Source organism: Leptomonas pyrrhocoris (genome assembly GCF_001293395.1).
Source record: "Leptomonas pyrrhocoris isolate H10 chromosome Unknown, whole genome shotgun sequence".
NCBI lineage: Eukaryota > Euglenozoa > Kinetoplastea > Trypanosomatida > Trypanosomatidae > Leptomonas > Leptomonas pyrrhocoris.
The window spans coordinates 61,618-76,304 of NW_015438374.1; the positions used below are offsets into that span (position 1 = coordinate 61,618).

The 14,687-nt window shown below is 58.6% G+C and overlaps 3 protein-coding genes across 3 annotated transcripts; all 3 read left to right on the forward strand.

Annotated features, from left to right (window-relative positions):
• Nucleotides 1–180: 180 nt before the first annotated feature.
• On the forward strand, nucleotides 181–1,235 carry ABB37_07301 (putative Proteasome alpha 7 subunit; the record flags this gene model as incomplete). The annotated part of the gene is made up of 1 exon (XM_015805883.1): nucleotides 181–1,235. The coding sequence occupies exon 1, from the start codon at nucleotides 492–494 to the stop codon at nucleotides 1,233–1,235; it is 744 nt and encodes a 247-aa protein (XP_015655360.1). The 5' UTR covers nucleotides 181–491.
• A 985-nt stretch (nucleotides 1,236–2,220) lies between these two features.
• On the forward strand, nucleotides 2,221–8,490 carry ABB37_07302 (hypothetical protein; the record flags this gene model as incomplete). Its single annotated transcript, XM_015805884.1, has 1 exon — nucleotides 2,221–8,490. The coding sequence occupies exon 1, from the start codon at nucleotides 2,722–2,724 to the stop codon at nucleotides 8,488–8,490; it is 5,769 nt and encodes a 1,922-aa protein (XP_015655361.1). The 5' UTR covers nucleotides 2,221–2,721.
• A 2,923-nt stretch (nucleotides 8,491–11,413) lies between these two features.
• ABB37_07303 (putative protein kinase) lies at nucleotides 11,414–14,218 on the forward strand (the record flags this gene model as incomplete). Its single annotated transcript, XM_015805885.1, has 1 exon — nucleotides 11,414–14,218. One exon carries the CDS (start codon nucleotides 11,414–11,416, stop codon nucleotides 14,216–14,218), a length of 2,805 nt encoding a protein of 934 aa, XP_015655362.1.
• Between the last annotated feature and the right edge of the window lie 469 nt (nucleotides 14,219–14,687).

A 14,687-nucleotide genomic window follows, 5' to 3' on the forward strand; every position in this document is an offset into this window, starting at 1 on the left:
GACAATTGCTTCGACTGTTCTCGTTTCTGGGCCAACAGAGCCTCTCGCGCGGTTATGTGCTGCGTTGCTGAAGGATCTCCCGTTCTCCCTCTTCACTATCTTTTGCACCTCCTCCTTTCCTCTTTTGTTTCTATGTTTTCTTGTCTCCTTACTGTTCTCACATCATCATCGAATAACAACAGTTGGGTTTTATTTCATTCATTAGATCAACGAGTGGTGTGCTGTCTGTGACGGTGAATACTAACGTTTCCCAGAATCACTATATATTAGTACTGCCTTCTTCCTCTCCCACTAGTCGCTGGGTCAGTCTCGACGGCAAGCACGTTCTTCTTTGCACAACCTTTGCTGCTTCGTGTTGCGCTGGACGCTGCCGATTACGGACTCTGCAGGATTCCCTCCGCACGTTCATCTACCTTTTAGTATTATTACCTCTACCGTGCGTACGACTCGAAGCCCGTTTTCAACTTCTCCTCTCACGAAACAAGAAGAAGATGAGCTACGATCGCGCCATCACCGTCTTCTCCCCCGACGGTCACCTCTTCCAGGTGGAGTACGCGCAGGAGGCCGTCAAGAAGGGCTTAGCCGCCGTCGGCGTGCTCGGCGCTGACAGCGTTGTCATTGCGGTGGAGAGGAAGTCCGCCGTGAAGCTGCAGGACAGCCGCACGGTGCGTAAGATTTATAAGGTCGACGCGCACATCTACCTCGCCTTCGCCGGGCTCTCCGCGGATGCGCGTGTGCTGATCAACAAGGCACAGCTCGAGTGCCAGCGCTTCTCCCTGAATTACGAGGACACGATGGATGTGGACATGTTGGTTCGCTACCTGGCCGGCGTCCAGCAGAAGTCGACGCAGAGCGGTGGGAGCCGGCCGTTTGGTGTGGCCACGGTGGTCGGGGGTTTCAACGAGGACGGCAAGCCGCATTTGTGGAAGACGGACCCGTCCGGCATGTGCTCCGCCTGGCGCGCCGTCGCGATCGGCCGGCACGACCAGACGGTGATCGAGTACATGGAGAAGAACTACAAGGACGGCATGTCGCGTGACGAGTGCGTCCACTTTGCGATCAAGTCCCTCTTGGAGGTGGTGGAAAGCGGCTCCCGCAACATCGAGCTGCTGGTGCTGTGGCACAAAGACGCCCGGTACCTTTCTGAGGAGGAGTTGCAGAAGTTCGTGGTGGAGGTAGAGAAGGAGCGCGAGGAGGAGGCCGCGAAGAGGAAGCGCCAGGCGGAGCAGGAGTAGCCGCACACCTCGTGTGTGCGATATTTTGCTTTCGTTCTTCTTTCGATCCTTTCACGTTGTAGGAGGTCTGTGTTGTCGTGGCGCGCCATCGCGCATACCGCACCTGGTCTTATTTACCCTTCCCCTATTCGCATTCTTATTGTTGCTAACGTTGTTTTCTCCAGTTTCTCTTGTTGTTGTTGTGTTGGTGCGGGTGTGTGTGTGTGTGTGTGTGTTCGCCTGCGTGTCTTCGCTGCTCACTTCCGGCTCGTCTTTTCCCGAAGAGAAGGCGCGAAGGGATCGCCGCTTGCGCGTTTGGTGCGTGGGACGCGCTTCTGTGCTGTAGGGGCCTTCGTGCGCAGGCAGCGCGTACGTCTGTGGACGTCCAGGAAGAAGAGCTTGGAAAGGAAAAAGAAAAGAGAGGGCTGCCCTTGTTTGTTCGACGAAGGTGTCCAACCGCCGTCTATTGCGGTTGTGCGTCCTCCTCTCCTTGTTTTCTCATGTAGTTTCGTTTCCCGTCCAGGAATTGCAGCGGAGGTGGTGCAGATGCGCCACTGCGCCCATCGGCCGGTGAACGTGTTTTTGTTTTCTTCTGTGTGTGTGTGTGGAGAGAAAGGGGATTTCCTGTGTAGAAAGGCAGAACTGTAAGAGACTCACCAAACGCTACGCGGCAACGAGCGTGCGATCGGCTGTCTGGTCAGAAGGGACCGACGTAGAGGAATGCTTTCTCCGTCGATGTCTCCGCGCGCCACGCCGGAATACGAAAGCACGTGCGTAGATGTAACGACATTTCGTTCGCCTATCTCGACGTGCCCTTTTCCTCATGCATGTCCGCGCGGCGTTGCTGACAGTGAATCGATGGACACTCTTTGATTGCGAGGGGAGGGCAAACGACTTCGGTCGGGTTAGCTGAAGTTTCCTCTCTCTCTCTCTCTCTGCACCCTTTGCTGTAGCTCCTCACCTCCTTTCTCCATCTCCATCACGATCTCCCGTTGCTTTCACCAGCAGAGTCATTTGCTTTACGTCCCGTATTCTTGTCTCTCGGTGGTTGTCTGTGTTGCTGTCGGTTATCGAAAGAGAGAGAAAAGACGATTCAATCCTTTCTTTCCCCTTCTTCCTCTAACAGCTGATATAAATACAAACACACGCAAACGCATACACACTCGCACGGGTGGTCGATATCTTTCTTGAATAGCGGAGGGGGAGAGAAACACAGAGAAGTACGCGTCCGCCGCATGTGAATACTTCGTTACATCGGTGTGGCCTTTTTTTTTGGTTGTCTTTGCGCCTCCTAAGTATCTCTCTCTCTCTCTCCTTTATTTCTGCAGCTATTGTGGTTTTAATCATCATTATTTTTATTTGCCTTTATTCTCATCCTCGACCACCCCTGTGTCGCGCACTCCCGCGCCATCCTCGCTGCTCCGTGCATCCAGTCGACTCTCGTACTATTAGTATTATTTGTTTTCTTCATCTGCGTGTTCTTTTTTTTGTTCAACTGCAGGCGATCATGGCAGAGGAGGCGGAGTACGACTTCACCTCGTTCGGTCCGCAGACGGACCTCTACCGCAGCAAGGGCAGCAACGCCTCAAGCGTGGCCTCTTCCTACTTCACCCAACCGATGTACTTTGGCGCGGCGCAGCTGAGCGACCTCCCGCGCACGTCCCCCAACGACACCTCCGCCAACGCTAAAAAAACGGGCAACTCGAAGCCGTCAAATGAGCCGCCTCTTGCTCGCAACGGCGTGTCGACGACGGCGCCGTCCGCCGTTCCAACAGCCACCGCCACAACAGCAAAGGCAGCCCCAGCATCGTCATTTGCCCACTCCCGGTCCGCGTCAGCGGTGTCCACGAACGACGTAGACGTAGATGACAGCATCGCCCAACTGGGCCGCAACTTCTTAGCTAACAAAACGCACTCGTACTACTCCGTCCCCTCGCCGGTGCTCTCAGCACAGTCGTTGCGGCGACCGCTGGCCACTTCAGGGCCGGGTGAGAGTGCGAAGCCCGCCAGTTCCATCGCCTCGGGAGCGAACTTGTTTATGATGCCCGCCATTCACTCCCCAACGCGCGACGCTCCACTGAACCGCGATTTCCCTCCAGCGGAACAGCAGCCACACCTTGATCGGGCGGCCGCCGCTGCAGAGCCCAGCCCGCCGCTCCCAGGCTTGCCTTCCCGCTACTCCGTCTCCCACCAACACTACGGCAGCGCTCCGGCCAAGGTCTTGCATCTGCATCTAGCGCAGCCGGACGACGGCACCAGCGTGGAGCACGCAACGCCGCCCACCAGAGACGCGACGCACGACGCACCAACTCTGCCAGCCAGGTCCACCGCTGCAGCGAATCAATTAAGTGGCCCGAGGAAGCCCACCGATGCAGCGGCCGCCACGCGGCCCAGTCGTCCACGCATGAACGAGTCCAGCGGCAGCGGCGGCACCGCAGCCCACAGACGGGAGGACACGGCGATAAAGGCGCCTGCTCGCACCACCACCACCGCCGGCGGCAGCGGCGACTCAATGACCAAAGCCCGTTTCCACGACCTCGCGAGCGTCACGTCCCCCAGTGGGGCGTTGCTGAAAGGCGAGGACGTAACGCCGGCTCCCCCGGTGATGCGTAGGGCAACCATACGATGGGACGACGAGTCAGACGGCGAGAGCTCGCCGTCCGCGCTGGCCGGCGTGAGCAAAGCGGCCGAAGACCCCCACGAGGGAGAGGAAGAGCACCACGTGCAGATCGTTATTGTGAAGGCAAACACGGAGGGGGAGCTGGCGGCGGTGCGGCCACCACCGTTGGATGCCCGCAGCACCTACGCGAACACCCCGGTGCTGCCTCCGCTGGTGCCGCCGCCCTTCCCACACTCCTTGGAGTCGAGCCGGTCTGCGTGGCTCGCATCGCTCAGCAACAACTCGCACGCCGACCCACGCGACAACTTCATGGCGGATGAAGTGTTGGACGTGAATTACGCCTCTGGTGGCGCCGTGCACAACTCGCTCATTGCTGATGCGTTGCGCATCCACTTCCTGAGCGGGCACAGTGCCACGCTGATCATTGCAAATACACCGCAGTGCACCGCGCTCGCCGAGGACGCCGTCTCGACGATGGTTCAAACCGTCTACCAGCAGTCGGAGTTGATGGGCAGCGACTTCCGCAACGAGCTATCGATCTGCGCCCACGCCCTCGACCTCGATGGCGGGTTGTACGACCTGCTGCCGACCACGGCGGACCCGCAGGAGAAGTCAGAGGTCCGACTTGGGACCAACCCAGTCATGGGCACCCGCATCGTGAACACCGCACCGGTCAACATGTGGTCCATGGACGAAGCCACCTTCCTGAGCCGGGCGCTGATCCAAAACGCACGCCACCTGCGCGCCGACCCCTACACGGACCCCAACGCGCTGCTGCACGTTACGGTGCTGCTACGGCAGACCCGTGCCCCCCGTCAACCAGAGGACGACCTCGAAGCGCACGCGGAGATGAGCGCCTTTGGCATGCACGTCTACCTTTCCTCCTTGCATCTTCTGTGGGTGGGACACAACTTTGCTGTCGCGCACCACCTCTTGCACGATAAGCCCGCTGCGTTGTGGCCGCTGTACCGCCAGGCCTTCGGCGGTGGCCCCTGCTGCACCGCTGTCATGTCCTTCGTGGACTGCAACGATGATCTGACCTACTCCAAGAGCACGCTTGAGTTCTCGCAGTACATGCGCGGGTTCGTGAATCGCCCGCCACGCAGCGGCAGTGTCCAGAAGTTTCTCAGCTCAACGGCGCAGGTGGCAAGCGAGGAGCTGGATCGAAATATACTCTCATTGGAACGGATGCGCCGAGACGCGATGGCGCTGCTGCAGGAGCCGGCGGCGGAGCCGTGCCTCTACGCAGTCGCCCTCTGCAACGGGTTGAATCAGCAGCCGCACGTTGGTGCGTATCGGGTGGTGTTGATCCCTTCCAATGCACCGACCCCGAAGAAGCAAGACGGCGGCAGCAGCAGCAGCAGCAGCGAGAACAACATCGGCAACGGCAACAGCGGCGTAGCCCATCGTCGTCGATCCACCGTGTCGCCGCAGGAGTGGGTCCAGTCCACCTCCTCCTCCGGTTTCAATGGAACCGAAGTACAGATCCAAATGCCGTCCTTCCTGAAGCGGCGAGAGAGGTCCGTCGACAAAGGAACGCCTTTGTCCCTCGCACCGCTGCCGGAGGTCTCGCAGACGCAGCTTCCCGCCGTGCAGCCAGCCGCGCACGCTGCCCGTACGTCCTCCCCACCGCCCTCTTCGGTGCGTCCGCCCGACTCGTCTACCCTCAACACGCACTCACGTGACACCCGTGTGCGCAGTGACCGTCTGCGCGATCAGACCTTGTCCCTCGACCCAGCCAGCTCTACCGACCTGCAGACGCCGCAGCACCAACAACACCAGTCGCCCTCCATCAGCCGCACGAGTCACCACAATGAGGAGCCCGTCAGCAGCACCTCCAGCTACGGCGAGTACATCAAGACGAACGTGCTCGTTGTCCCTGGTGAGCTGGGGTCGCACGGCCACGCCGTGTCATCGTCTTCGTCGCTGTCTCCGCGTCTGCCCTTAGCCATCGTGGATCCGCATACGTTGGTGCTCACCGCTCCAACAGCGCGTCGCAGCAGCAACAACACCGGCGAGGCACGGCACTTCGTGGTGGATGAGGTGCGCGAGGCGCAGTACGACCCCAGAACGAACTCCTACCAGCTCCTGCACAACTTCGAGGACCTGCGGGGTGTCCACCGCGCCTTCGCGGAAGAGGAAGTGAATGTGGCTCTTCTGTGCACGCACTGCAGCGCTGCGGTGCGGCCCTTCCAGCAGCTCCCGTTATGGGAAGTCGTAGAGGCCATCATGGCCAGCGTCGCGAACACGCAGATGCAGCTGCCGTCACCGTCGCAGTTTACCGTCTTCGGCTCCGTCCTGAAGGGCGAGATGATTGTGCGCGACCTGGCGGAGGTTGGATCGCAGGCGGCCGATCGGCCGGTGGACGGGCAGGAGGCCCTCGTCGGCGCATCGCCGCTCTTCGGGGCTATACTCTACCAAACCCGCGGGGTCGACCTCTTCGACGTGGCGGAGGTGCAGCCCGTGCTGCGCTCCATGCTGGCGTACGCCGACGCCGAAGCGGGTGCGGACCCGGATGTGTACTTGGTCTTGACAGCGGTGCGGAAAACAACGTGCAAGCTGACGCCCGCCGAGGCACCCGACAACCGACCGGAGTTCACGTGGGACGCGGGCTTCTCCTCTTGCACAGTCGTCGTCACGCGCAACTCGATGGACCTCTTCACGAAGGCGGTGGCGGAGGTGAACGGTGCGGTGGGGCTCAACGAAGCCGTCTACCCGTTTGGGCTTCTCAGCGAGGTCATCGGCGGCTCCTGCAAGTCGGTGCATCTCCTCACCGTAGAGACGTCCAACACCGCACCTGCCTTAGCGACGAGCATGCTGGAGGCGCAGCACATGCTGGGTCGGGTGCAGAACGAAGCCCTGCGCAGCAGTCGCATCAGCGTGTACGTGACGGCCTGTTTGACGGCCTCTCGAGCCATTCACGCGGTGCTGGACAACTTGAAGGAGCACGCCGTCGCCGGGGTAGACGAAGCACCGCGCGACATCACCCCGGAAGACGAATCGACGGCGCTGGCCTGTGCGGAAAAGCTGGAGGCCTTTGCGGAGCAGCACCTGGAGTACCTGCACAACGCCGATGTTCGCGGCTTCGTGATCTACCCCACGCGCACCGTCGAAGACATGCAGTCGCTCTTCTTCACCTCCGCCCGCTACAGCGCCAATTCGAGCGGGTGTCTGCCGCAGCTGCAAGCGACGTACTCGAGCGCTGTCATCACCAGCTCCAACCAACACAAAACGAGTATCTTGTCGAGCCATCCACCACCGCCACCACCGCAGCAGTCACAACAGCCACCGCCGCAGCAGGGGGCGGCGACGGCGGACAGCGCGACGGCTTCCGCGAAGAACACGACGAACAGAGGAGCCGGGGCGGTCTCCGTGCCACAGTCCGTCTCCGCCGTGGCCCTCGGCCGGGACAGTGGCATCGTCGCGCATACGCTGCTGCTGCTGCTGCACAGCAATTCTGACAAGAACGAGACCGATAAGAGTAAGAAGCAGCCGCAGCAGCTGCGCCGTACGTGTCATTTGTCGACGTCGCCGACAAATGAGGTGACGGTGAACTACGGTAGCACCGAGTCCGTGTACGCCTTTGATGGCATCGTGAGCCTGGCACTCGCTGACACAGCCGCGCGTGTGTCGCCTACCAGCAACTACGCCGCCCTGCGCGGCTCTTCGCAGTTGCAGGACGCAGTGGCCGGGTGTCTGGCGGGCTACAACGCGGCGATGATCTTCCAGGAGACGACGCACGCACAAGCGAAGGGCGTGTGCGAGAGCGTCTGTCAGCACGTCTGTCGCAGCGCCGTCGCCAGCTGCCCGCGCGAGGCCTCCTTCTTCCTGTCCGTCGGGTATCTGGACGAGCACAGCGCGGTGGATCTGCTGAGCACGAGCGCCATCCATGCTGCGGTGCACAACCCCAGCGTGGAAGGTCGCAGTGCGCCACTCTTGGGCAAGTCACCGCTCATCGGTGTTTTTCTGGCCAACGCGGAGCCAACGCCGGTGCGCACGTCGCGTGAAATGTCCGAGTCTCTGACGGCGGCCTTCCGCGGCGATGACGCCATCACGGCGGCCGGGGCCCCGCCCCACTTTCTGGTAATTTCGTTGTGGCAAAAGCTCTACGTGAGCGCCGAGCACGACGTCTCCCTCTCCTCGATGTTGGTCATTCTCACCCGTGGCGGGCCGAAGGTGCTGCAAACGTCGCTGGCCGGCGTCGCGAAGGGCGCCATCGCACAGCTGCTGCTCTACGCGCTGCGCGGGCCGTGTTACACGATCTGCGGGTGCGGCATCACCGACGCGGAGCCGCAGGCTGCCACCTCGCAGAACCCGTCCGACGCGGACTTCGAACCTGCGATGGACTTCTATCAGAATAACCGGAACGCGTACACCGGGAAGGCGCTGCGCTACAACTCCGTGAACGACGCCCTCAAGAGCCATCGCAGAGAGCTGGCCCGGGTGCTGGAGAAGGCGGACGCGGACCGGCAGAAGGCGCAGAAGGCCGGCGGCGTGGAGAAGCTGAGTGCGCAGGACAAGAAAGACCGCGTCGCGACGGAGTCTGCGATACGGCAACTGCAGCGCATGATCGCTGACGAAGTGGAACTACTCAACGAGCGCATGGATGCGCTGCACCACGCTCCGCCCTTCTACACCACGAGCGTCATACATTGATGGGCTCCGCCTTTTCTGTTTTTTACAGGTGTTGCCGCTTGTTTTTCTTCGTTTGTTTGGGAAGTCGGAGGAGATAATTTGGCGTGTGTGTGTGTGTGTGTGTGTGTGTTTTGGCGTTGTTGCTGCTGTTGATTGTTTCTCCTTTACTTCCCAGTTGGGTTCCTTTGCATTTTCTTACAGCTCTTGGTGACTTCTTTTGCTTTCGTGGGTGTAGTACCACCGCCCCCTCCTCTTCTTCTTTTTTGCTAGTAGTTTTCACGAAGCAACTCGCAGATGTGTTTGGTGGTCGTTCTGGACTTCTTGCATTTTGCTGCGTGTGATGCGAACAGTTGATAGACGCAGTGTCCTTTAGATTATTATTTTTTTTGAGAACTGGAGCTTATGTATCCGCCGGATACGTGCCACACCGGTGCGATATGCTTCACTCCTGTGTGTGCGGGTTTATCGATTTTCGCGGTGTTATCGTCATCGCCGTCCCCTTCGCCTTCTTGCCATTGCGGCCATTTGCTCCGTTAATTTCATACTGTATTTAACGCGTTTTCTTTTTGTCTCCTTTCCTTTCCTCGCTGCAATGCAGTGTGTTTGCTTTCCGCAGCACCGTCTTCGTCGTAAGGTTTTTTTTTTCTCCTGCTGTTGCGTTGTTGCACTGTAACGTGCGCATCCCAAAGCAGCATTGTCGTATCCGTTGCTGTCTGCTAGACTGCTCCTCTGGTGTTTGGCGCTTTGTGTCTCTCGTCTCCGCCGGACATCGTTTTAAGGCGCCCAATGTCAATGGTCATCCTTCTTCTGTTTTTCTCATTTCCCATTCACCTCTTCGCCGCACACCGGCGTGTCATCTTCTACGGACTTCTTCTTTTATTGTTTTATTTTTCAAGTTGCACTGACCAGCGTCTGAATGCAAGAGAGGGAGGAAGGGAGAAACGATGGCGTCCTATAATTGTGTGTGTGGTGGGGGGGGGGGGGTTGTTGGTGTGGGCCCAACCCACCCCCGCCTTTCCTTTTTGGTTGTACTTCGCCTAGATGTTTTTGCTGTTCACTAAAATCCTCGCCTCCAACCTCACTGTACCATCTTTCCATTTGTCGTCGTTTTGCCGATATCACCCACTTCGCCGCAGCGACGTCGTGGTGTGTAGCCCCTGTGTCGCGTTACGCACCTTCTCTTCTGCTCCACCGCATCTACCGTGCGCTTCTCACTGCTACTTCGGCGTTTGTCATCCTCATTGGAGTTTCTTTGCTTTTTCTCCTTCACGCCGTGCTTGAAATTGTGGTAGATGAGCGCTCTCTGTTAATGGAGGCAGCGAATGGTGTGGCCTAGCCTGAGGAAGGATAAAAGAAACCAAGAGATCCCCGGTCTTGCGGGTCACGCGCGTCTTCACGTTCGCTTCTGTCCGTAAAAAACTGGGGCTTCTCTCCTCTTTTGAAGGTTGCCGGCTACACCTAGAAAAGACGGAGGAGAAGGGAGCACGGAAGTGGTGCGAAGACCGCACCAGTTCAGTGGGGCCCATGATCACTCCAGTAAGTACACTTCCGCAGTACAGTGAATGATATATTGTTAATCCTTTCCGATGTAACTGTCTCTATTTCGATTCCGATTTCTTTCTTCTGCGAATCTGATGGCTGATTCTTCCTCCACACATACACCTTCAATAAACTACTGCAGCACAATAATAAAAATATATATAAGAAGAAGCGACAAGCGATCACCGCAGCGTTTCAATGGGTTTTCTTTCTTCCTCTCCCTCTCTCGTCTAGTGCGTCATACCCATCGCTTTGCGTCATTCACGGCGGACAAGAAGATCAGTCTTGTTCATCATTGACCTGGCGCCTTTTAAAAACAATAAGAAAGCAAGCCTTCAACTCGAAAGCGGCTTCTGCGCTGTAAACTGCCATTAAGACTACTTTTTTCTTTTCCGAATACAGCAGCCACTGGAATTTGGTGCATCGCTCACAAATATATATATATATATCCGCATCTTTAAACGCGAGCCACGACATCGATCAAGCTCCATAGGAAGCGGTCAAAAGAAGAAAAAACATTGGTGAAGCGTAAAAGTAATTCCTTCGTGTTTCTTTTCTTTTCGTTCTTTATTCAATCTTCTTCCCGCTATTGATTTCCGAGAAGCACTTTCTTCTACGTGCTTTTCTTTTCCAATTATCTTCTTTTTTTTGAGTTTACCGAAATCTGTTGAAACGGGCACGAACACGCCACTATACGTTTCTCGTGCTTGCGCGTGAGTGTGTGTCTGTGTGGGTACCTATGCTGATTTTTCTTGTAACGTTCTCTCCATCTCCCATCTTATATGTAGCTAAGTCGAGTGGATTTGCCTTGTCTATCTGTTTTCGCTTTCTTTCTGGCTTTCTATTTCGGTGCTGTTCTCCTCTGCGTCGAGGTCGTTCCCGTGTTTCCTCTGTTCCAGTGTTATCCGTTGGATTCGGCATTGCTTCTTTTTTTGCTTTCCGGAGTTCTCTGAAGACGGTATTATCTCTCTCCTTTTCTTTTTGGTCTTTGGCGTGTGTGCAAATAATCTTGTTTTCTGGCTGCTTTGCGGTTGGTGCTGTTGATTTCGATTCTATTTTCCCTTTCTCCGTTTCAGCCCGTCTCGGCAACGGCTGCTGTGGCGGTCCCTGACCCGTCGCACCCGCTGTTTCGTAGAAGCGAAAGCAGAGTTGCCGGTGCAGGTATCTGTTGGTATTTCTATTTTGTTGCTGTTGTTGTTGTTGTGGTGGTGGTGGTGGTGCTGCTTGTTTCCCTGTGGAGCATCTCCGCCTCTCTCGCACGTTCCAACGTCTCGATACTTCGTCCATCACATTCTTTCGCTTTACGTCGCTCCTGGTACGTCTTTAGATTCAACGGAGTGCTTGGTCTTGCCCGCCCACCTCGCCGTTCATCTCAACGTGCACGGACAACGCGCCTGCCCCTCCCATGCAGCAGCAGCATCAGCAGCCAGTGCCGCTCTTCGCCACGCCAAGGCGGCCCGTCGTTGAAGCCGCGGCGTCCGTCGTGCACAGCGCGGACCACGTGCTCACGGGCCATCGACGCGGCGGCAGTCAAAACAGTACGTGCCGTCATTGTAGCACGGCGGCGGGTAGTGCGGTCTTTCTCTGCGCCGCCGCAACACCTAACTCCACCGCCGATGACGCCGATGGCCTTTTCACGGCGAATGCGTTGCTGACACCTCCGTCGCAGATGCTTCGACCCTCCACACCGTCTGGCAATCACAGCGGCGCGAGCGCGCGGCGTGGACAGTGGAAGTACTTGAGCCTGCCGCCATCTCTTGAGTTGACGGTCGCGTCTCCACAGCTGTCCGCTCACGTGCCGCAGGGGAAGGCAGCACCGCTGTTGCCTCTGTGTGACTTTCCGCGACGCCTTCGAATGGCGGTGCAGCACGAACGAAGCTGCCCGTCGTCCGACACAGCGGTCGGTGCGGTGGAGCCGTGGGCGACGCCCGCTACAGCGGCGGTGGTGGCGACCGGTGAGGCAGGAGAAGCTTCCTCCTCTGACTCGTCCTTTGAAGTGAATCGGAAGAGCGAAGCGGGGTCACGCACGACCCCGATAACGACTCCCCGTCTCGCAGCGGAGAGCGGAGGGGATGTGCCTCCGCTCGCCACTTCATCCTACCGCCGCCGGCATCCGTCTCCTGCCGTCACCGGACCCGTCAGCATCGCGTCGAGCGTGGTCGATGACATCGACATCGCTGCTCTCGCGCAGCCCGACGAACACCGCTGCACGGCGGGAATTACGAACGCACCGCCTGCCATCGTGTCCCTCGAGCTGCTTAAGCGAAAGTTGAACGGTGCGGAGTACATCAACAACTACCGCATTCTCAAGTCCCTCGGCCGCGGCTCCTGCGGCAAGGTGAAGCTGGCCTACGACGAGGTCGAGTCTCGGCTGGTGGCGATCAAGTACGTGCGCCGCGTGGACACCCGCAAGCGGCTCGGTGGACTGACGGTGGCGCAGAAGCAGTACAACGCCTTCATGCGTGAGGTCGAGGTGATGAAGACGCTGCGGCACCGCAACATCGTGTCGCTGTACGAGGTGATCGACGACCCCAGCGCGGACAAGCTGTACCTGGTGATGCAGTACGTTGACAAGGGTGTCGTGGCGAAGGTGGCGGTGCGCGCGAACAGCGACTACGTGTGCGACCCGATCCCGCCCGCGCAGCTCGTCCGCTACGCGCGGGAGATGCTGACGGGCCTGCAGTACCTCCACCGCCACGACGTGGTGCATCGCGACCTGAAGCCGGACAACATCCTCGTGAGCCGCGACGGCCACGCCTACCTCGCCGACTTCGGCGTGGCGGAGACCTTCGGTGTGTCCTACCGCCAGCGCACGGAGAGCCTGATGGCGGCGAGCATGGCGGCGAGCTTGGCGATGAGCGTGACGGGGAACCGCGTCGGCGGTCCGCAGGTGCTGGGCACGAAGGGCACGCCGCTATTCATCGCGCCGGAGCTGTGGGACGGCACGAAGTCGTACGGCAAGCCGGTGGACATGTGGGCCACGGGCGTGACGCTCTTCACGCTGCTGGTGGGCAAGCTGCCCTTCCGCAGCCCGGAGGACATCATCGACGCGGCGTTCATGCCGACGGTGCCGGATGAGTTCGGCGAGAAGTGGCGCGTGCTGCTTAACGGCCTGCTGCACCGCGCTCCGCAAGCGCGATGGACCGTCGAGGAGGCGCTGAGGTACGTGACGGTGAACCTGGCGCGGAAGGAGAGTCGCCGCGAGAAGTCGCACGTTGCCCTGTCAGAAACACCGTGTGGGAGTGGTGCCTCGGCGACCTCCAGCACCGGCGCACCGGCCACAGCTGTGCCGCTCCTCAGCTGCAGAAGGAGGAGCAGCAGCAACAACAACGGCGACAGCGACTCGGACTGCTCGACCGACACGGAGATGCACGCCGGCTGCGTAGAGTTTCTGCCGTTGCCGGACGAGGTAGAGGAGGCGCTCACGCCGAAGCTGACGTGTGTGCCACCGCTGACGGCAGCTTCCTTCCACCTCATGCCCACGGTGAAGGCCATCCCTTCGTCCAAGGCGGCGGGCGCAGCAGCAGACGGGGACGAAGGCGAAGGCAAAGACGACGGCGCCTCCAAGTCGGTATTAACGAGCGCTTTCACCTCCCCCTTTGACACCTCCCCCGCCATGGCGCGTGCGTTGAGCAGCTACTTCATGATGGGCCAGAGCACCAACGCGTGCAGTGCGCAGTTGGTCTCGCCGCTGAACTCGATGCAGTCCGACGCGATGGTGCCCCTGCCCTCGAACCTCGCCCCCCAACGGCTGACCCCGGCGCAGATGGGCGAGACGCCGGGCTTCCGTGGGCGTCGTCTGCACCACCACCGCGGCAGCTCCTCGTCCAGCACAAGCCGCTGCACCACGCACAGCAAGTCACGCGAGCTGCCTCACCATCAACGTCACATCTCAGCGGCCGCAGCAGCACTCAGCGCGCAGCACAAGGAACACCGTCGGCTTGCCGTTAGTGCGCATCAGCAGCAGATCAACAGCAGCGCGGGGTCTGGCGGGTTGTCGGTCGCCACCTCCATACCGTTGGAGGTCGGATCACGGAGCAGCGGGACCGTCACACAGACCAGCAGCACAAGCATGGTGGGCAATGCGGCGTCTGTGCATGGGTGGAAGTCGCAAGAGCAAGCGACCCCGCTGGCGTCGCACGACGCAACGCGCATTCAGCCCTCTGCCAATGATGACGTCTCCGCGCATGCAATGAATCGCGTTTGCTGATACTGTGTTTTTTTTTTTCGAGGTGCTTATTTTCCCTGGTTTTTCCCGATCTCAATAACAGTAATACTAGCTATTTCTTTCTATAACAGCTGAGAGAGAGAGACTACGGTGTGTGTTTCTCCCTCGACGAAGTCGTATGACCCGTCCTGTGCACATCTGTAAAGAGAGCGGGGGACGTCGATTATAGTTGTCGACGACATCAAAAATGAAAGTTCTGGTGAACACCTTCAACCAAGTGTAAATCAATAATAATAATAATAATAATAGTGGGTTTTTTTTTGTCACGTGCAACCTTGCCGTGTGGAGCGGTGTGTCGGTGTGACGGTGGTTGCGATCCTCAGTAGTCTCCGCTTCCTCCGTATTCCTCCGGATCCTCCCGCCACTGCCACCTCAGTTGCTGACACATTTCCGTATTTGCTTTTACATATATATATATATATATATATATATATATATATAGTATAGTCTT